This window comes from Corticium candelabrum, chromosome 10 (genome assembly GCF_963422355.1).
Source record: "Corticium candelabrum chromosome 10, ooCorCand1.1, whole genome shotgun sequence".
NCBI lineage: Eukaryota > Metazoa > Porifera > Homoscleromorpha > Homosclerophorida > Plakinidae > Corticium > Corticium candelabrum.
This window is the reverse complement of record NC_085094.1, coordinates 231346-254910: the sequence shown is the minus strand read 5'-3', so window position 1 is coordinate 254910 and position 23565 is coordinate 231346. Positions and strand designations below refer to the sequence as shown.

At 47.1% G+C, this 23565-nt stretch overlaps 2 protein-coding genes and 1 long non-coding RNA gene across 3 annotated transcripts; all 3 read right to left on the bottom strand.

Annotated features, from left to right (window-relative positions):
• Window positions 1–16682: 16682 nt before the first annotated feature.
• On the bottom strand, window positions 16683–17574 carry LOC134185860 (uncharacterized). Its single transcript, XR_009970860.1, has 3 exons — window positions 17242–17574; window positions 17040–17119; window positions 16683–16971 (listed from the first exon to the last, which is right to left on the bottom strand). It is a non-coding gene; the product is annotated as an uncharacterized LOC134185860 (long non-coding RNA).
• A 1101-nt stretch (window positions 17575–18675) lies between these two features.
• LOC134185655 (uncharacterized protein K02A2.6-like) lies at window positions 18676–22898 on the bottom strand. Its single transcript, XM_062653495.1, has one exon. It carries the CDS (start codon window positions 22482–22484, stop codon window positions 21870–21872), a length of 615 nt encoding a protein of 204 aa, XP_062509479.1. The 5' UTR covers window positions 22485–22898; the 3' UTR covers window positions 18676–21869.
• Window positions 20052–20627, bottom strand: LOC134185969 (uncharacterized protein K02A2.6-like). Its single transcript, XM_062653863.1, has one exon. It carries the CDS (start codon window positions 20625–20627, stop codon window positions 20052–20054), a length of 576 nt encoding a protein of 191 aa, XP_062509847.1.
• Window positions 22899–23565: the final 667 nt, after the last annotated feature.

The window sequence follows — 23565 nt, the reverse complement described above, 5'->3', positions numbered from 1 at the left end:
CCGAACAGACGGACTAGCTCAGGTTGCGCTGACAAGGGCATAAGTTAGTGTAATTGGTTTGTGCTGTGATTGAAACTTTTCTTGCACAGGGATGATAACCAACACTCTAGAGCAGGGAGTTTAGAAATCTATAAAGATCTCTCTATACAAACGGTACGTGACCTGTCTACACCCCCCTCTGCCTCTCCAACCATCAAACGCATTTTTGGATACTTTCTGCTATAATCTCTACCTTTAAAGGCGACCTGTCTGTCTGTTTGTGTTTCTGTCTGTACTGTCTGTCTGTCATTAATAGCAAACAGTGTCTGCAAATCAATAATTTGTGTGATTAAACTATTACCCGGGTGTTGTTCTTCTGGGCGAAGCCGGGCATTCGAGCTTGTCTCTAGATATATATAAAGGAGAGGTGTCTGTCTGAGAAACGCTCGTACGGACGGACACACAGACACACAAAGACGGCGAGTCCGATCTCGGCCGAATTTGGCTCGCGCACGCCGAATTCATTCGGGTCGAAAGTGAGTCTGTGGTCGTCTTTCTGACTTCTCCCACGACGACGCCATTTCCCGCCGAACGCACTCGCTTCCGCTCGCGCGCAAATATCTCCGAACGGCGCGTCGTATCTCCACCGAATTCAGACTGCCCGTTCCCGACGTTGGACGGTACGCGCCGAGCGTGTCGTTAATTGCGGGCGACGCCGCGAAACGAAAGATATTTTTTGCTGATATCCGGGTCTTGAAAAAATACGCCCACCGTCGTTTGCCAGTCTACGACCGTCGAAGAGCTGCCGTGTTTGATGTACCTGTTCACCGAAACGCCAGCAACGTCTTCGAAATGACGACGTTCAGCGGGACTGTCGAAATGACGAGAGTCGGTACCAGTCGTGACTTCGTTAGATACGGAGCTGCCGTGTTTCATGCACCTGTTCCCCGAAACGCCAGCAAAGTCTTCGAAGAAACGACGTTCAGCGGGACTGTCGAAAAGGCGAGAGTCGGCATTTGTTATATACGGGGAACGGATTATCCGGGTAAGTATTGCACGTGACTTGCACGTTACCAGCGAAATTATGGATGCCAGGTTCGATACACCTGTTCTCCGCAACGGGACTGTCGAAATGACTTCAACGGGACTAATAATCCAATCAACGGGATTTTTTGGAACTGGACACGTGTCGAATAGATGCCAAGTTCGATACACCTGTTCCTCGCAATGGCAGCAACGTCCAAGTCGAAATGGCTTCAACCAATCGCTAATCCAATCAACGGGATTTTGGAAACGGCAATTGAACGGGATATAACTATGAATGAGAATACTAAATGGTAAAAGCAGTTACACCACAGCTAATTTGAAAGCTACGAGTCAAAGGGACGGGACTTTGAAGAAGTCACGTGACTTGCGAGGAGCGGTATACTAACGGGGTTCTATTTGCCCCAAATCTCTGTGGCTGGCTGACTGACTATGTACGCCAAAAATGATCATATATGGGTGTCACGCTTCAGGAATGTATGGTATGCAAGCGAGTAACCAATCACTACGCATTACTCTTCTCGGTGTCGCACGCGGCAACGAGGGACAATTGCCGAGCAGCCAATCACTACATGCTGTTCGACATGAGAGAACATCTAGCCAGAAAGACATCAATTTTTGATCAGAATCAACAGAAACGTTGTATTTCAAGTAGCGCTACCTGAAAATCTACGCGCATCCAATCTTGCTGCCGTAGTATGCACCAACGGGAAGAGTAGTGCGCGTGTTACGTACGGGATTTTCTTGCTAACGCGCGTCGCCAACTACCGATACGGTAACTAATGTACGTTAACGCGATACACAAAGACATACAGAATTTATAAACTATAGCTTTGGAAAAATTAGAAGCGGCTTCTATCCTGTCTACAGTCGACAGAAGGAGCAGTCGGCAGCTGCGGTGTTTGGATATACTCTGCGTACCTTGCTTCGTAGCTTTCATTTGAAGCGACGCTCGACGGAGGTTCACGCATTACTACTTAGTGACAGTAAACGGTTACTGACAAAACATTACAGTCTACTGCGCCAAAACAATACAGTCTACTAGCTGCACAATATCCGGGAGTGCTATACGATTGCAAGTGTATAAGCGACATTTTTCGTTGTTTCTACAATGCCTCCGAACAGACGGACTGGCTCAGGTTGCGCTGACAAGGGCATAAGTTAGTGTAATCGGTTTGTGCTGTGATTTGGAAATTTTTTTGCACAGGGATGATAACCAACACTCTAGAGCAGAGAATTTGGAAATCTACAAAGATCTCTCTATACAAACTGTACGTGACCTGGCTACACCCCTCTGCCTCTCCAACCATCAAACGCATTTTTAGATACTTTCTGCTCTAGTCTCTACCTATAAAGGCGACCTGTCTGTCTGTTTGTGTGTCTGTCTGTACTGTCTGTCTGTCATTAATAGCAAACAATGTCTGCAAATCAATAATTTGTGTGATTAAACTATTACCCGGGTGTTGTCCCCTGGGCGAAGCCGGGCATTGGAGCTTGTTATGTTAATATTCCTTGAATGTAACTACGCCTACTTCCGTTATGAGACTATCTAGGTAGTGCACAGCACAATACATTGCTTTCCGTCTACTGTACGATCCCTGTGTACTTCCTCAGCCTCTCGTCTACATTTGGTGGAGAACCGATCTGTTCTGAGGTTTACGTTGTCAGAGGTTCAAGTTCCTAGCTATGCCGAAGTCGAGATACCGCAGAGCTCATGCTCGTTCACCATCTGATCGTTCTGTCAGTCTTGACCCCATCAGTGGCCACGATAGCGATACGGGTGAGTCTGTTCGTCGTTCGTAAGTCCCGGTTCAGTTAGATAAATTCTGGGGAGACAACGGCGAAGACCTCGACAGTTGACTGTTCCATGTTCATGCTGTCTCGGATCTGGGACGTTTCTGCACGACACCACACTTGCCTGGTAGGAAAGTGTGGCCATCGCGCGAGGGTCAAAACTCCGGGTCTGTGCGCATGCGCCACTTGCTTCTACTGTACTTTTAGTTAGACCCGGATCAGGGCCCAAAAGAAGTTTGTTCTTTGAGCAAACATTCGGTCCAAGTACGGTAACCAGACTTGAGACTATACTCTAAGTATGCCGATCACGAACTGTTGGGTGACTGTCCCACAGGACAGCCATCAGCTAGCCTGGCAAGCCAGGCTCTTCCGCGCAGTCGCTGAGCTAAACGCACGTGAATCACACGAGGAGGAGCTTTTACCGAAATTGCTCAGCACGAGAAGAGCCTGGTCGTTTTCGAGAACGTCGTAGTGCGTGGGACCCGGATCCGGTTTCATAGCTTGATAAAGCTAATTCGATTAGCTAAGCATGTAGGTTGAGTAACACGCGACATCGCGTGTTGTGCACGAAGTGCGTATAGTTGACATCATTGTTCGCTTCTAGTACGTATCTAGACAGCTGAGCCATCTAATATTCTGCAGTGTCACGACTCCTTTTTAGCATTCAGTTTCACCAACATTTACGCCGCGGCCGCCGAATCTGCAGCGCGGTAGTTTGAGAAATGAACTCATTGTACGCGGTTAGTGTAAATATGTAGCAATCAGAGTCCGTGCATTAATGGGATCAGCAAATCAATACCTTGAATTACTCCAACCGACAGCACTCATCAACTCATTTCTGGCCAACAGCAAACAAAAACTCCATGTTCGGTTGATGATCAAAGAAAGACAGACTTAGTTATATTGAAAATTCTACAATTACAGGTAAACGACACTAGACTGCTAACACACATAGTAGCTAACTGAACACACATTTACCACACCATCTAACATATTGTAAGGTTGTATTATCATCCGGGTAGTTAGAGAGAGAGAGTGGGGGTTCCCGGTTGTGTGTTGGCGGTCGTGCAGTAGTCGCGTGTGTGTTGGCCAATAGACGGGAAACGTGAGTGCGAGTGGTGCAGTTAGCCTTGTGTGGCGCGAACAGCATTACATTTGGGGGCCTGTGTCCGGGAGAGTGACGTCGTACACGAGCGGCAGAAGAGTGCTGTCAGCAGACTCAAGCGGAGCAGCTGAAATCGTCAAGCGTAGCAGTACGTAAGTGTGGAACGAAACAGTGAGCGAGACAGACTGTTTCGTCGGGTGCACTAGGAATCACGCGCAGTTCACGCGGGAGTCACGTGCTGTTCTAGAACGTTCGTGGGCGTGGTAACAGACACACCTTGATCGCGTTGTGAAGGGAGAAACCGTCCTGGAGAGTGACTTCGGGAGGCGTTACAACTTGAGATCGAGGCAGACCATGGCGAGTGAGGGAGAAGTCGAGTCACTTCGCCGCCAGGTAGAAGAACAGAAGATTCAGCTAGAGGAAGCGCTGCAGAGGGTCTCTCAGCTGGAGAAAGAGCTCGAAGAAGAACGGAAATCCGTTCGACTGCAAGTGCTCGAAGCCAAGGAAGAGGTGAGAGATAGAACAGAAAAGACGTTGGATGACGTGAGAGCGCACCAGGAGCGTATGCGCAATGAGTATACGGAAATGCTGGCAAAACGGGATTCACAAATTGAGGAGCTCGTCCAGAAATTGGAGGATGCCAGAGAGATAGCCCCACCCTTGGAGGAGGACGAATTACGCACAGAGGATGTTGCTGAGAGGGCAGAGAGCGCTAGCAGCCAATCGTTGGGAACTACTAACCAGACAGGTAGGCAAATGGAGGAGCATCAAAGTCATGAGTCGAATGTTGCCAGTGCAATGAGGGCCTGGAGTCTTCCTCGGTTGCAAAAGTTTACAGGGGAGAGGGTCAATGACGAAGATGGCTTCAAACAGTTTGTGAAAGAGTTCGAGAGATACTCTCTGCTGGCTGGTTGGTCTGGTGAGATTAGGCGGTTGCAGTTTGAAGTCCACTTGGGAGGCAGGGCACTGAGGATGTACGAGTCATTGAAAGATGACCAACGCAGGACGTATGAAGAAGCCCGAGATGCGTTGATAAAGGTGTTGCAACCTGTCAGACTGGAATCCTACAGGCGTAACCAATTTAACAGCAGACGTCAGAGAGAAGGAGAGTCAGTTAGTGACTTCGCAGAAGCATTACAGCGATTGATGATGCAAGCTTTTGAAAGGCACAGCATGGACAACGAACTGCGAGACAAGATACTACTCGGTCAGTTTGAACAGGGACTGTTGACCAAGTGGAAGACACACTTGAAGTACCCCTTGGATACGTTTGAAGATGGTGTAAGCCAGGCGCGAATGGCAGAAGCGGTAGAGGAACAGTTGCTTGGAGTGTCTGCTAGGGGAAATCCCAGAGGAAAGGCTGTCAAGCAGCATACTGCACAAGTAACAACTGAGTCCACTCTAACCCGTATACCAGGTGAAACTGAGCAGGACAAGGAAGCTGAGCAAGGGATCGCTACCTCAGCTAAGCTTGGAGGTCCAACCAGGAAGCCATGGATAAGGTGTTTCAAATGCCAACGGAAGGGACACTATGCATCTGACTGTCCTGACTTAGGAGGAGATAAGGGACCAGTCAAGACCAAGCCACAGCAAGGAAGTAAACCTAGCCAGGTATCAGTGGTACAACAGTCACCAGAGTCAGTGAGCCTGGAAGAGAGAATCGAAAGGGCTAAAAAGGAATACGAGGATTTGCAGCTCCGACGGCTACGACTATCGGTTGCAGCAACACAGGAAGAGGAGCAGGTAGCGGTTGTCACTGAAGCGGTAGAACCACGTCCTTACTCCCGAATCCTAGTTGGAGGCTGTGAAGTAGAAGCAATGCTAGATACGGGCTCTCCTGTCTGCATCGTTTCGGAAGCTGTACTTTTGCAGGTGGCCAGGAAGGGTAAAGTGCGGAGTAGTGATCTGAAACGACCAGGAGTAAGGCTAACGGACTACAATCACCAGGAGATCCCGGTATTGGCTCAAGTCGAACTTGAGTTATCTGTGAAAGACGGATTGACTGCCACAGTACCTGTGTTTGTGTCAGAGAAGGCTAAGCCACCTTGTCTGCTGGGACTAGAGGCCAGTTTGAAGCTAGGACTAGTATCCTTAGCCCCTAGCGTAGAAGTCCGCCGTGCAACAGGAGGGTCGAGTGTAAACGCAGCCCGGACCAATGTCCGACTGGTTGGAGCATGTCGAGTTCCCCCAAACCACGCTACGTTTGTGAAGGTTCGGGTGGAAGGAGATTGGAAACCTTGTGAACCGGTTATTTTTGAGCCCAACCGTGACTGGCAGAGGAAGAGAGAGCTACTCACTGAGGATACTATCTTAGTACTGGATCAGGATGGCGCGGCTCAAATTTTGGTGACCAATGGGGAGGCCACACTGTCTAAGGCCGCCAAAGGAGAAGTTGTAGGTACAGTGGAAGACTGTGATCTGGTCGATGCTGCCCGTCTGTCCCGAGAGAATACAGACATGCTTGGCGCAGCTGTGCCCCCAGATGAGGAGAGAGAACACACTGTGAATACGGTATCTGGACAGAGAGTGGATATGAGTGAGGGTGACGCAGAGAAAGTTAAGGAGAGGAAGGAAACGTTGTTGTCCCAATTAGACTTCTCTGCCAGTGAGTTGCCCGAGGAGGTCCTAAAACAAGTGAAAGAATGGCTTCTGCAACACGCAGATGTCTTTGCCGTCCTGGAAGGAGAGCTGGGACGAACAGATCTAGTCGAACACGAGATTGAGACGGGAGACCACCAGCCCATTATGCAAAGGCCAAGAAGAGAACCGTTTTCCCTGAGGCCTCAGATAGTGCAGATGGTGGAGGACATGCTTTCACAAGGAATAATTCGTCCGTCGTCAAGTCCGTGGTCGAGCCCTGTGGTCCTCGTCAAGAAAAAGGACAACAGTTACCGTTTCTGTGTGGACTATAGGAGGTTGAATGCCATTACGAGAAGAGACGTTTTTCCACTTCCGCGAATAGATGATCTCATTGACAGGTTAGGAGGCGCCCAGTTCTTCAGATGCTTAGACGAAGCGTCAGGATATTGGCAGATACCGATGAGCCCACAGTCTCGTCCAAAAACAGCGTTCATAACACACCATGGACTCTTCGAGTTCAATGTCATGCCCTTCGGGCTGTGCAACGCTCCAGCCACATTTCAAAGAGCAATGCAGGTGATCTTGGCAGGATTGGAAGAGATATGTGGTGTATATCTCGACGACATTATCGTGTTTTCAAACTCAGTCGAAGAGCATTTCCAAAATCTTGAGCAGGTTTTTAACCGTCTGACCGAAGCTGGACTGAAGCTGAAACCACAGAAGTGTAAGTTTCTGAGTCGGGAAGTTCCATACTTAGGTCATATGATTTCAACGGATGGAGTTAGCCCAGATAAAAGGAAGACTGAAGCTATTGAACGGTTTCCGGTGCCAAAGAATGTCAAGGAATTACGTTCCTTTCTAGGATTAGCGTCCTACTACAGGAAGTTTGTGGCAGGATTTGCCGAACTCACACACCCACTACGAGCTCTTTTGAGAGAGGGGGTGCAGTATAACTGGTCAGAGAATTGCCAAAGAGCGTTCTGCAACCTGAAAAAGAGGCTGGTGACCACGCCAGTTCTAGCGTACGCGGATTTTAGCAAAACTTTCTACGTGAAGACAGATGCGAGTGGCTATGGACTCGGAGCTATTCTCGAACAGGAACAGAAAGATGGAAAGTTACATCCAGTGGCGTACGCCAGCAGGAGCCTTACCCCAACGGAAAGCCGGTATGGTGTGACGGAACTGGAAGCCTTAGCGGTCGTGTGGGCATTGAAGCACTTCAGAGCATATCTACTTGGACATCGTACAGTAGTATATACTGACCACGCCGCGCTAAAGTCGTTATGGAACACTCCGAACCCTTCTAGTAAGTTAGCTCGCTGGGGCATGGCAATTCAGGAGATCGGTCCGGAAATACGGTATCGACCGGGCCGCAGAAATGGCAATGCTGACGCGTTGTCTAGAGCACCAGTGCAAGATATGACGGTAGGTGAGGGTGATTTGGGCTCTGAATGCAGCGGTACATCGTCGACAACTTCACAGTCAGTTGCTGTGGTGGACATGGCCGATAGCGAGGAGGAGACCCCGGAAGGGATCGCAACGCCTGCTGGAGGAGACGATAGTCTGCCGGAAATAGGCAGAGAGCAACGTACCGACCCTTACTACGCTGACGTCATAAAGTACTTGGAGGAAGGTATCCTACCGACAGACGAGACGAAAGCGCGCAGGATTGCTATGGCAAGCCCACGATTTGATCTGATTGACGGAGTATTGTGTTTGGTGGAGACAAGACCACCCCACAGGGTACGAGTAGCGGTGCCTGGGAAGTTGAGACCAATATTGCTAGCTGAATCGCATAGCGGGCGGTTCTCAGGACATTTTGCGGAGAAGGGACTGTACGGAATGTTAGCTCGAAGATATTGGTGGGATGGCATGCGAAATGATGTACGTCGACAATGCCGATCATGTATGACGTGTGTGTCAAGGGCCGGGGCCGGTAGGAAGAGCCGACCTCCGCTCAAACCTATACCAGTGGGAGGACCTTTCCATCGCGTTGGAGTAGACGTGCTAACGTTGCCACAGACAGCTCAAGGTAGCCGATATGCTGTGGTATTCCTAGACTACCTAACGAAGTGGCCGGAGGTTTTCGCCGTATCCAACCATAGAGCAGAGACAATAGCCAAGCTGTTAGTTGAACACGTCATATGCAGACATGGAGTGCCCAATGAACTTTTGTCAGATCGAGGAGCAGACTTCTTATCCGAACTGATGACTGAGATATGTAGAGTGACAGGAATGAAAAAGATCAACACTTCGGCCTATCACCCACAAACCGATGGTATGGTCGAAAGGCTGAATCGAACACTGACGGACATGATCGCGAAACATGCTTCGTTCTATGGATCGGAATGGGACAAGTATCTACCGTATATTCTTTTCGCCTACCGTGTCAAGCCGCATAGTTCCAGCGGAGAATCGCCATTCTATTTGGTTTATGGCCGTGACGCGCGCCTACCGACCGAGACGGTCCTGGAAGAGCAGCCTGGCCTGGGTCAACTGGACGTTGATGACTACAAAACGGACATGTTGCTAGGTTTTTCTGTTGCTTGGGAGAATGCACAGATGAGGATCAAGGATGCGCAAGAGCGGTACAAGCAGCAATATGACCGATTCCGGAAACCTCACACCTTTCGGATAGGCGATCGAGTTTTCATAGAAGAGGAGGTTGGAAAGAAAAAGAAAATTGGACTGCCATTTCGAGGTCCATACCGGGTAATCAAAACAACGGAGAACAACGTTGAAGTGAGACCAGTAGGCCGACCAGAAGAGCCTTCCAAGTGGTTGAATGTGGAGAGAGTACGCCCGTGTCCCCAAGAGATTGCTGAAGTGCCTTGTCCTGCAAGGAAAGGAAGAAGACGTCGGCAAAAACAGTCATAACGACGACGGGACTGAACGTGAATAGTGGGTAGTTCTGACTGGATATTTGGGAGTTGACGGCACGAGGGCGTGCCTTTTAGTGAACCGGGGGGTAATGTAAGGTTGTATTATCATCCGGGTAGTTAGAGAGAGAGAGTGGGGGTTCCCGGTTGTGTGTTGGCGGTCGTGCAGTAGTCGCGTGTGTGTTGGCCAATAGACGGGAAACGTGAGTGCGAGTGGTGCAGTTAGCCTTGTGTGGCGCGAACAGCATTACAATATGTTCACACCTAGACAAAAGCAACATCCACACGAAACTACATTGAACAATGAGAACCAACTAAATCGATACTCAACTCAAGCTACAGATCAACTCATACAGTACAAGACATATGACATATTATATACCGACATTAATCCGGGCAATTATATAATCTGCATACAAGTCAATTGCCTCTGTAGTCGACCAACTTTTATTCCAATATAAATCACAAAATCGATTGAAATAGCATTAGGTAGCAACTCAGCACAAGTAGACAATTTCGCTAAGCATTCGGTGACAATTTTCTATGCAGATATCGACGCAAAGACGTGCGCTTCGTATCGGCATGCTCGCCGAGATCAACAAGTTTGTCGAAACTGCAAAGGTGTCTATAGTAACCTAAACAATGCTTTCGCTAACTTTGGCTTTGGTCCGATGCCGTTCAAGTGTGTTTTGGCGTCTGTAATCAAAGCATTGTCTGCCATGATGGAGGGTAACGCCTCCTAGATCGGATTCCGTATGTGCCGAAACGCCACTAGAAGAACGAGAAATTGGGCTATCACTTCATCAACACAATTCTACAAATTGATGTACTTCGCCTTGCGACTTTGAGGTCTCTCAACGCACCAACAACGACTCCACAGCACAAACTGTTGCTAACGGTTGCTACGGGCGTGACTCACATACGGATTGGAATGTGCGCGAATACGCCACCAAATGACTTGGGATCGGATTCGAAACTACGTCATAAGTATATTTTGGACATAGCAATCCCTGTGACGTTGTGAATAATTAATTTTATGTATAGACGGTTGTCACGTGGCATGGCAAACTTCAGCCATGCGCACTTCAAAATCTTTTGGAGAATAAATTGTCCCGTATATTGCGCGCTGCTAGTATATATCAAAGACTATCTAGCGGTGCACACGCGGTCGCCGAAGATGGCGTCGCTTCGCCGCGACGCAACGTCAAACATCGCGACTGCGCATGCGTTCCCACTACCCGAGTTGTGGGTAGTATGTGAATAAAGAGTGTTGCTACTATGACCACACACAACACAGAAAGGCCTCAACACACATCAAGCAATTCTAGGATCATCTCACAATTTGCAACATCAGCAACTCAACTTCTCCCACCAAGGTAGATACCCGCATACCACAACATCAGATTTTATACCAGACATCCACATGCCCACACACTAACACACACACACACACACACACACACACACACACACACACACACACACACACACACTTCGGCAACATGCTTGACCATTAGCCTAGCTGGTAAATTTATTATTTAATTACTGCATAATTAATAAATTATTTAAAAACTAATTAATTGAAAATGTAATTCCTCTCCCCTCTCCCTTCTATTAGGGTATACACTAACACTTCGAAACCGGTACGACAGGGAAATACTTCACTATCAGCGTTAGAAATTTAGATAGCAGTCAGGTAGTCGTACTAGAATACAGACACACTGCGAATTCCCTCGATAAGGCAATAGGCCACCAATTCTAATTCTACGATAATATATGATTCATTAGATTAGCACTATGTTACATCGTATTCATAACATTATTATTGTCGTAGAATACATGCGTACACACACACACAGACACACACACACACACACACACACACACACTCTCATACACACACACACACACACACACACACACACACTCTCATACACACACACACACACACACACACACACACACACACACTCTCATACACACACACACACACACACACACACACACACACACACACACACACACACACACACGCGCGCGCGCGCGCGAAAATATAACAACACAATGTCTAACCCAACTAACAGAGAGTAACAATACCGGAACCACAATATGTGACGTCATTCTAAACGAAAGCAGATAGACAGAATCCTAGACTCGACCCAGTCTCTCCCCGCCTTCGTCATTCCCCGGATTGTCAATCCTCGCCGCGGAGAGACTGGTTTCAGACCGCCTTCTTCCGGTGCAATTAACTTTGAAGAGGTCATACCTTCTAAGAGACAGGGTTACATAAACGGATCCCAGGATCCGTTTAGTGGTCGCAGCTTGTATCATAATATCGTGATTTGTTAGTAAGTGGTATCCAATTCTCCTACAGTGTAAATACGTATGCCGTGCCTGTTGCTAGGCCATACAGTGTCTAGTCTACTGCAAAACAACAGGTTTTCAAGGAAACGGAGCATCAAAACATTTCGTTCTTTACTAGGTAGCTAACGACCACGCATGCTAGTTGTTAGTTCAGTCGAGCAGCCTAGAGATCTCTCCACTCTAGTGTACAGTGCTCAGTCGGTGATCATTCCCAGTGTAGGGTGCAATTGACCATGCAGACCAAGGAGCAGTGCGTTGGTGTCACTACAGCTTTACTTCACAAATGGTAACTAAAAGTGCGTTCACGAATTAGAGCGACTGATGGAATGTAGGGTACACCCTAAGGCGTGGCGTAGTGCTTGTGTTAGCGAATGTTATGTTGTCACAGAAGGCAATTAACATCTACGTTTCAGAGCGTATGGTGTCAATGACAAACTAGGTAACTATATTGTTACGTGAACGTGTACGTATGAACAGAGACTACTGTTGTCTTTGGCTGCCTCGCTGGCTTGAAACGCAGTTTGCTTCATGATGCAATGATATACTAAAAATTGTACTTTTGCTATAACCCATGACAACAGGCCTGGACGTTTCTATGCGCTCACTGGTTGTATGTGTCAGTTGCCTCTTCTAGGAACAGCTATAATATGTACCAGATACATATACTCATTCACTTCTGGCTCTGAGAAGCGTCTGGAAACCACGAGAACTTGACTAATTTGACCATATCAGAACCAAACTGACCAGCCATTTAGTGCATTTTTGAGCGTTGATGACATCACTATGAGGACTTTGACCTTCCTGCTTCCTGGTATGGGCACAGGTAAAACGACATGCTGCACAGCACAACACAGGGATTGCTGCTTTACCAAGGAAACACATCAAGCGCCTGTGTAGAGAAGGTCTAGGAAACGTTACTGTGGAAAAGTGGGCGAACTGCGTGAGGCACGTACATGAGAAGGTGGAGAAGCATTACAGGACAATGCACGGTGTGTTAGACGACGTTGTAGAGCAGATGGTCATTGAAGTTGGTCCTGAATCAGAAGATCCGTCGTCGTCTGAAACTGAAAGTTCCAAGGATGAAGACTATAGCTAGAAACGGATCCTAGACGCACTCTTTCTGAGCTAACTTACACCCCAACTGGGAAGTTTACTGTGTTGGGTTACTGTTAACAGCCTGCTATAACAATTATGTACTTAGCTTTATGCAATTAACCCAAATCCCGCCTTTCTCCGCCCCTAACTCATTAAAATACAGAAAATTGGCTCTACTAACTTCAGTTACGTCTCTGTAGCCCAACGGTGAGTGTAATTAGATCCGGCAAGTGAAGAGCTTTCGATTGATACCAATATCCGCCCGGAAGGCAACACCTTCGTCGCACAAATGGCCACATTCCACCAGTCTCTCTAATGCGTGAACGCACTTTAGTATTCTAGACGCACTGATCGAATCTGTCACTAGGCATTGAGATCTCAAACGTACAACTTACGCAGGTTTGAAAATCATTATGAGATCGGCGCGCAGTCTGAAGGTTCGTTGACAAACGACGTCCAGGCAGAAGTAAGTATACTATTGCAATCACACCAGAAGCCTCCTCTACTCGAAGCTGACGTCGGAAAGGTAGTCAGAGATGTCTTTGGGCGGAGAGTACAAAGAAGAAGACAAAGCACCAAGGAAACAGTGTCTACAAATATTTCGGCCTGAAAAGGAAGCGTGTGAACGACGACATATAGCACATGACTCTTCTAGGAGACCGTGTTCTTCTGGCCTTCCTAGCACAAACATAAATGTAGCCGACCTCTTGGAGAAAATACAGCAGCAAACGGACGAGCTGGAAAGTGAGAGGCAACAGCGACTGAACCTGGAGAGACAACTTCATGAATTAGCTATAATCAATAACCTATAGCTAGAGACGTCTAGATTATTTCTATATACTTCCTACATGTACAGGCTGTCAGAGCTACGAAACATACCTGTTCTTTCACGATATCTCAACGACTGAGGCATCCGGCTCGAGACCTTCGGGAAACAAAATAGGCAATTAGCTGCAACTACCTAGATAATCTGCATGTCATTATGTGACCATGAAACCGTATCTACATGACGTAAAATTCCTAAGGGCGGTCTGAATCTAGTCTCTCCGGGGCGAGGATTGACTACCCGGGGAATGACGAAGGCGGGGAGAGACTGGCTCGAGTCTAACAGAATCCACCATCGGGCGCCATACTAAAAGGACTGGAATTGAGAGGTCTCCCAAGTCGACACAACCTGGGTAATCTCAAAGGCATTCCGGTCGTATTGCGTGCAAATCCACTGGTGGGGAAAGAGTTGGCCTGGCTGGGGTAACCCTAAGGGCCTAGCCTTAACTCTAACTCTTACCCTAATTGCTCAATATCTAATGTCGTAATTGGATAGATCAGTGTGCGTACCTAGGTGCCCAAAATAACGATATTGCTCTTCCGTTGCAAAGACAATTTCGGAAGAAGAGACGCGTCGAGAGTTGGTAGTGGAAAAGGCGTTGATAGCGCCAAAACTCTTCCAGATTGAAGTGGAAATAGCGCTCGAAAATGCCTGTTGTTGATACGAGATAAATATAAGTGCTTGGTCGTTTTCTCATCCTCACTATTACGTAGGCCATTGTAAAAGCAAATTTCTAAACAAAATATGACTGTTGGCATTTACATTTTAACAGTTAGAAACTGTTTAGGAGATTGCCAGAACTATACACAGCTAACGATGTGTGTGTGTGTGTGTGTGTGTGTGTGTGTGTGTGCGTGTGTGTGTGTGTGTGTGTGTGTGTGTGTGTGTGTGTGTGTGTGATTGTGTGTGTGATGTGTGTGTGTGTGTGTGTGTGTGTGTGTGTGTGTGTGTGTGTGTGTGTGTGTGTGTGTGTGTGTGTGTGTGTGTGTGTGTGTGCGATAGCTCAGTTGGTTAGAGAGTCATCTTCTGGAGTGTTTACATCCGGGACATTAAAGGATCGCACGTTCAAGTCAGTGACGGCGAGCTATGGCATAATTTCCTTAAGCAAGAAACTAAAACACATTTGCTTCTCTCGACTCTGGAGTACACGTATAAATGAGTACCTGGTCATTGACTGGGGTCCTAAGCGACCATCGGCGGTTACGTGACATCAGCCACTGGGGTCCTGATGAGACTTCGGGTGCTCACACCACAGTTGGCTTCACAAGTCGGTGCTCCTGCGAGTGCCTGGCCCGGCTCCAGGAGTTTGCTAGCGCAGGCCCAAAGTTTCCTGAGTAGCGCACAGGACCCAGCTTAACAGCTGGGGGCGTGACCTCTGAGAGGGAGCTTCTGACATTTAGGATTTAGGATTTAGGTGTGTGTGTGTGTGTGTGTGTGTGTGTGCGTGCGTGCGTGCGTGCGTGCGTGTGTGTGTGTGTGTGTGTGTGTGTGTGAGTGTGTGTGTGTGTGTGTAGATGCATGATTGTCTTAGAGCTTCAAATTTATCTTGAGCGATAATGGAAATGTAGAATGACTAGAAGTGTGTCTCATCAAATGCTCTTCCCTGCACAAGAAAAAACGTAGTTACTCAGCGATGTACATACAATAACTAACTTCTGGCAAGCCACTGCATCTTGTTCTGCTTTTCTACTTGTTGCTATTACTAGCCCCAGTGGATAGAAGGCATTTCAAGACGAGAGAGTGGATATGGGCATGCACATCCCTTATTCACTTTAATCTATTCCACGTGCAGGTTTCTCTTTTGTGTCGCTTTTTGTTTTTGGGAAATTTTTCTGTTGAGGAATGGTGACGGCGGCAGGCGTAGGATGGCGCTGGGAGTCGCTAGCCATGATTCTGCACGTGAGCGGTACTAGTAAGATGATCGCTTGTGAATTAAGCGGAGGTGAAGTTCACACTCGGTCCTGCTGGTATGGCTGGGCTGCACTATTTAGTGATAGCACTGCCCACCTCACTCGAGGAAGGGCCTAGAAAAGGTGACCTAAACAAAGCTCACCCTCGTTGTCCCTACCAGCTTACCGCGGTTGGTTGGGCATCCAATATTGCTTGAGTCATCACTGTTATCAGTGGACATGCCATCACTATTAAAATTATGTAATACCATAAATCTGCTGCGGAGCGATTGCGCATGACACTTTATAGAACATTTTCTGTTCATCGTATTCCAGCAGGTATTGTGCATTATGAAGCTACATTGAGCGCTTGATTGGCGACTACAATAAAGCCTGTCAAAAGATGGTTCAATAATCTTGCTCTTTGCAATTGCAATTTTAGATAGCGGATTCCAATTCGTGGAAGTGCTTATATATACGCCTGAGGTGACAAGATGCTGTTCTCCGTCGGGAACTGTTCCTGCAATTTTAGTTCAAGTAATTAATAAGAGCCTTAGCAAACTTGAGAAAAAGACTGAGCGCAGCTAGGCAGCTAGACTGAGTGTGGCCGTCAAATAAAATAAACAGAAAACTGAGAAATAGCTGGCGATGCTTGGGCGAGGTTCTCTAGTATTCCAAGTCTTGGAAACTCTCCAGAAAACAATTTCGTTCTCATTGCCTTTGGCCGTATCTCCTGCGCACACAATTAATGCAAGTAAACCTTGTTTCGTTATGGCTGTATATGTCGCTTTCGTGGCTGTTTTCTGTGAATTTTCTGCTGAACTTCGCTCCTGGCCTGACAAAGCGACATTTCTTCAGTTTCGCTGTCATCTTCAATTCTTGCACAAAATTGTGCCGAATCTTCACAGTGCAAGTTATTGAAACGAGGTGGTAGCAAGGTAAGTTGGCTGATCTATCTACATCTACTGAAAATACGTCAATATCTTCCAGCCGTGACATTGCAATAATTATTAGAGACACATCTTGCATGGTACTGACCTGGATTTCTAGACTTTTCTAAGACAACGACGGAGATGTGACGTCTGTTAAGGCCCTCCCTGGTCACACTACGTCAGGAATGACGGAAACGTTGTATAATTACACACAACCTGTCTAGAGCGTAATTGCGAAAGGGGCAACAATACCGACAAGCAGAGAACACAATCCAAAAGCGACAGTGAAATCAATGTGAACATGTGCGACAATTAATTCCGCAAAAAATTATAAAGTTCACAAGATGGGTACAGCTGTACAAGTTGGCAGCAGGTTCATTTCAGTATGCCTCTAGTGTTTGCTGTGAAACTTTTCACTCGTGAGAAGTAGAAGGGAGTAAAGCTGTTGACAGGAAAGTCTGTGACAACCACCTGATTTCTTGCCCTATTGAAAAACACCATCAGATCTGTCGGTTATAATTAGGCATATACTACAACCAATAATTATAATACTTTTTCAGCGTGTGACATGAATAGGAAAGCCATACAAGTTTGGCACACCGCCTACGACCACAGCTCTTCACTTTCAAATCCTAAAAATAATTCTTACATGTCACAAACACAAAAAACCACGCCGCCCCCCCCCCCCCCCCCCCCACACACACACATGCACGCACGCAACAATAGTGAGTTACAATATATAGTGTCACTTTACCATATGGAAAGTTCTCAGAGTCAGTTGAAGCTGTTGATGTGACCGGGAATTATATCGGCCTTGAGACTCATTGTTCTCCTGCGGTTGTTCCAGCTCTACGAACAACTAAACAACCATAACAGTATTGTGCAAATAGATTACATATAAAATATATCTTCAAATTAACAGACATTAAATAAGAATAGCTTGTTCTGTTTCAAACAGTTACACACACACCACACACGCACGCACGCACGCACACACACACGGCAAATGGAGGAGCTGCCGTTTCGTTACGGTTACGCCCCCAGCCAGTTGCCTCTTACACACACACACACACACCCACACACACACACACACACACACACGCACGCACACACACACACACACACGCACGCACAAACACACACACACGCACACGCACACACACACACACACACACACACACACACACACACACATGCACTCCTCCTGATCCTCCTTTCTAGACATACATTGAACATAACCATCAGTGCAATCTAGAGAATAACGCAAAAGTTTGACGTGACCATGTATCATGGAAAATGGGCTACTGCAGCGCAAAAATCAAAAGTAATTTTTTGAGCAAAATTAAAAGATCAACATATGTGTACTTTAGAAAAAACTAGTTCTACGGTATCCGTAGGCGCCTCGCGTTCGTGAGTAACACTTACAACGGAGCTTTCAGACCGTCTAATGAAACCCTGAGTCATAGCTAGACAAAACGTATTTGTTTCAACATGCAAACTTCCTAGTAGTTTAGATTACGTTTACAGGCCTGGTTTAGGTAGTCGTCGTTTCGCGATCGTGATCGAGACAATTGAAATGTACAGTCTAGGTATGCACTCAGTTCCGTTGTAACCACAGTGGTATGGTATTTACTGACATAGAAATTGATATCAGCAAACATTGACTATCAACAGTGTTAGATGATTGATCGTACTGACGTGTGAATAGTTGACTGTAGGTGGCATTCAACTCCTGAAGGTGTTTCTTGGTTGTCACGTACAGACAGTCCCTAGCTATAATACAAAAGGATGGGGCGACGAAACTTCATGAAGCATTTTCTTCGTGGTTTGGTCACATGCACGAATCGTTCTTAGACTCATCTGTAGTCGGACACGAAAACGATTTTTTAAGGTATGTCCTATCATGAACGCGGTCGTGGGAGGAGACATTTGAGATTTGTGTGTACGCACACACACACACACACACACACACACACACACACACACACACACACACACACACACACACCAAAAGCTCGATGGAGAGCCATATAGGACCACGCCCATTTCTGTTGTGCGACCCCGATTATGAGTACTGTGCAAGTGTGTGTGTGTGTGTGTGTGTGTGTGTGTGTGTGTGTGTGTGTGTGTGTGTGTGTGTGTGTGTGTGTGTGTGTGTGTGTGTGTGTGTGTGTGTGTGTGTGTGTGTTGCAACGAAATCGCAGAAGTTCTCTCCAGAATGAGATAATATGACGCGAGTTTGCAGTGCATCGCAGATCACCTTGGCTTTGATTACAACTGTCTTGACGTATGGGTACATGTACTATGGCGTGCCATTTCTGCCAAAACAAGTGCATAGTGACTATTGCTCATCGTAACAAGTGCATAGTAACGTTTGGTTCTAGAGTTACATTGCAGCAAGTGCATAGTAACGTTTGGTTCTAGAGTTACATCGTATAGCAAGTGCATAGTGACGTTTGGTTCTAGAGTTACATCGTATAGCAAGTGCATAGTGCTAGTGATGTTTGGTTTTAGAGTTACATCGTAAATGCTTCGTGGGCGTGTTCACACTTGGGTGACCAAGCCCGAGTTTGCGCTAATTAATCATAAGACCCTGCTGTGCTATTGTAGTATCGAGACTCGTGTATTTGCAATCTACACTGTCTAACTCAACAAAGTCCGCCAAAACCAACTTAGACTCTTCTACTGCGCAGGCGCCCCAAGACACCTCCCAAAAACAACCCTAAACTATTACACCCCTTCCCTCTAAATTTTCTAGGTTCCCACATTACTACCCTACAGATCCAGTTTTCTGGAGGTCTCGAAATCCGTGCGGAAGGCCGGAGGACAGGCGGAACGTCGGCAGCTCTCATTTCCAATTGCTGATCAGCCTCGGAATCTGCTTGTTCTGTTTGCTGATGTTCGGTGACATCCGGAGCGTTCGTTGCTGCTGACAATCTTGTGCTCTCTTCTCCTTGCTGTTGGTCTACCCAATGTTGGGACTGTCCTCCATCATTGCTTGTCCCTCTGGACTTTTATTATCGGTCGTTCTCTGTCGAACGTGATCCATGTGTCGCTTGACTAACCGTCCCTCCTCTAACCTCACTCTGAAAGATAAGGGTCCAGTCTGACTCTCAACCACGCCTGATAACCAATCCTGGCCCCTGCCAAAGTTACGCACAAACATTGTTTGCCCCGTCTCCAGATTCCGATAACTGCAAGATTTGTCATGATCCTTACTTTGTTGCCCTTGTGCTTCCCTTGTCTTTCTTGCCAGGTCCGGATATAGTAAGTCCAGGCAGATTCTTGGTCTTCGTCCCATCAGAATCACAGCTGGCGCCTCCCCTGTTGTCGCGTGTGGTGTGATTCTGTACCGAAAAAGAAATTCATTCAGCTTCGTTTCCAGTGTTCCCTGTTCGTTTTTCATTCGCTTCATGGCTGCCTTGAATGTTTGAACCGCCCTCTCAGCCAGCCCATTAGAGGACGGGTGGTAGGGTGCAGTTGTAATGCACAATTCCCTTGCTCTTCATAAAGTTTCCAAATTCTTGACTCGTAAAGGCCGAGCCATGATCACTTACCATGATTTCAGGTAGTCCGTGGGTCGCAAAAAATAGACTGTAGCACCCGAATGGTAGGTCCAGTTGCGGGGGAACTCATTGGTTTTACTTCCAACCATGTACAGTACGCATCTGACAGTATAACGAACCACCGCTCCAAGAATGGCCCAGCAAAGTCGATATGTAATCTCGACCACGCACGTTCCAGCTGTGCCCAAGGGTGAAGAGGCGCTTTTGGTGGTGATCGCTGATGCCCTTTGCATGTCCCGCAAGATTTTGCTATCTTCTCTATATCAGCATCCAATCCTGGCCACCAAATGTAGCTTCTTGCTAGGCTCTTCATTCTAGATACCCCCGGGTGAGCCACATGTAATTCCTCCAACACCCTCGGCCACGCCTTCTGAGGTATAATGACTCGAGACTCCCACAGTACACAACCACCCAAGGCACTTAGCTCGTGCCGGCGATTCCAGTAATGTCGAAGCTCGGAGTCTACTTCTCTCGGCCATCCACTCAACACATAATGCCTGACAGTTGCCAGTTGTCCATGTCTGTCTGTAAATTGCAGAAGTTGTACAGTTGTCCTCGGTCTGACAGGGGTCATTTCCAAGATGTGCAGTGTAGCACCGATTCACTAGGATCTTCTGTCACTTCTGGTTTAACAGACAAAGGTGACCGACTGAGCGCATCGGAGTTGGCATTTCTCGTCCCTGGTCGATAACGTAGTTTATACTGATAGTCAGACAACATTTATTGCCCAACGCTGCATGCGACCTGATGCCATCAACGGCACGCCCTTATTCTCTCCTAACAACGAGACCAACGACTTGTGATCGGTAAGGATTGTAAATGCTCTTCCACTCAAGTATTGGTGGAACTTCTTCACACCGAACAGCAATGCGAGTGCTTCGCGGTCTATCTGCACATATCTCCTTTCTGCGTCAGCCAAGCTCCTAGATGCGAAAGCGATTGGTCGCTCGGTACCGTCGCTTAGCCTGTGTGAAAGCACGGCTCCTAACCCGTACGTTGAGGCATCACAGGCCACGATGACTTCCTTCCTTGGGTCAAAATGTATCATCACTTGACTAGACTGGAGAGCCTCCTTCGCTCGTCTGAACGCTTCCTTATGCTCATCTTTCCACTGCCAATGTACGTTCTGGCGTAAAAGCTGATACAGTGGAGCCAGCCTTGAAGCCAGCTTCGGTAAAACCGGCCATAGTAATTAATCATACCCAAGAAGGATCGTAATTCCGTAACATTTTTTGGGTTCAGGTGCAGCTTGAATAGCCATCACTTTCTTCTTGTCTGGTGTTAGCCCCTGACTGTTGATAGTATGGCCTAAGTAACTGATTTCTTTCTGCAAAAACGCGCATTTAGCCAGCTTTAGTCGCAATCCCGAGTTGGCTAGGCGTTGTAATACCATTTCTAGGTTCTGCAAGTGTTCCTCCACACAATGTCCTGTCACTAGAATATCGTCTAAATAGACCACTGTCATGGCAATATTCTGAAGGAGAGTGTCCATTACCCTTTGAAAAATGGCTGGACCCGAGGCCACCCCAAAAGGTAGGCGTTTGTACTTGAACAACCCCAAGTGAGTATTTATGACTACGTACTTCTGCGACGTCTCATCCAGCGCCACCTGCTGATAAGGTTGGCTCAGATCTAACTTGGTGAACAACTGACCTCCAGCTAAAGAGGCAAATATATCATTGATCTTTGGCAATGACTATTTCTCACAAGGAGCAGCCTGGTTAATCGTCAACCTAAAGTCACCGCATATCCTGATTGAATCGTCCTTTTTTAGAACCGGTACTACTGGAGCAGCCCAATCAGAGAATCAAACGGCTTATATAATTTCGTCTCGTTCCAACCGTCTCAACTCCTGTTCGACTAGCTCTTTGTACGCATATGGTACAGGTCTAGGCTTGAAAAACCGAGGTGCGGTATCTGCTCTCACTGCTATCGATGCTGTTGCTCCCTCCAGTAGTCCCATCTTCTCCTTGAATACTTCCGGGTATTTGGTGATGAGCTTCTTATGTTGAATCCTTCCTTCCTCGTGTGATGTTCTACCAGTGATATGGAGATGGCCTATCTCTTCCCATTTCAGTTTTAGGTTCTGCATCCAGTTTCTACCAAACAAATTTGGACCCTTGCCTTTGACAATGATCAATGGCAGGGAAGCCACTTGCTGTCCATATCTCACGTTCACATCTGTTTCACCAACCAAAGTTAATGATTCCCCTGAATATGTCCGTAATTGTACTTGTGACCTACGCAAACCAGGGGCCTTCCGTTTAGACCATAATGCCTTGAAAGTAGCTTCATTCACCAGAGTTACCGCTGCCCCAGTGTCTATCTCCATCTCCACCTTCTGCTGATTGATCACAACTTCTAGCTTGAGTGGCTTCACTTCATTGCCACGTCCCACTATGTGTACAACGTTCATTGCCGTCTCTAACATTTCTTCTGATTCCTGGAAATCCTCTTCTTGGCTTATTTGGTGGGCTGCCTTTGATTCTCCTTGTTGATTTGACTGACTTCGGCACGCTCTCGCAATATGGCCCCGCTTCTTGCACTTCCTACACTCTGCTGTCTGGAAACGGCATGGTTTGGGAAGATGTCAACCCAAACAACGAGAGCACTTACTCTTTCTGGTGTATGGTCCCTCCTACTTGATGTCTGATGTACTGCCACTGGTGCTTAAATTGCTGTAGATGTAAGACCACCTTGCTGCATTTCTAGCGACTTTTTCGCAGCTGTTTCCATCGCTCGGGCAATCCGCAGGGCGTCCTCAAATGTCAAGTTGGCTTCTTGCAAGAGTCTCCGCTGAATCTTCTCTTCATTTATCCCGCACACCAGTCTGTCTCTTAGCATGTCTGAGAGAGTATCCCCAAAAGCACAGTCCGTCGATAATCGACGCAATTCCGTCACGAAATCCGCCACAGACTCACCTCCTTTCCTGTTGAAACTGTTAAATCTAAACCGTTGTAGAATAACAGAAGGCTTTGGTCTCGCGTGATCTTGGACTCACTTGAGGATGTCGTCATATTCGACTGCATCCAGTGTCTACGGCGCGAGAAGGTTGCGGATGAGTTTGTACGCTTGAGCGCCACATACGCTAAACGGCACTGCCTTCTGTTGGTCTTTGTCAGTCACCTTATTCGCCGTGAAGTAAAACCCTAGTCGTTCGACGTAGTGTTCCCATTCATCTTGGGTTCCATCAATGAGTCTCACCTTCCCGATCATCGATGTCATGTTTCGTTCTTTGCCTCGTCGCCAATATGTAGTATCAAGACTCGTGTATTTGCACTCTACACTGTCTAACTCAGCAAAGTCCGCCAAAACCAACTGAGACTCTTCTACTGCGCAGGCGCCCCAAAACGCCTACCCAAAACAACCCTAAACTATTACAGCTATCATGCTGTAATAAATAAATAAATAACCATGCTGTTGACATGGAGAACAGCAATGGTACTCTGCTGATTACTCTTTGCACCATGCACAAGCACCTTGTTTCAATAAGCAAACAAGCATAAACAAGT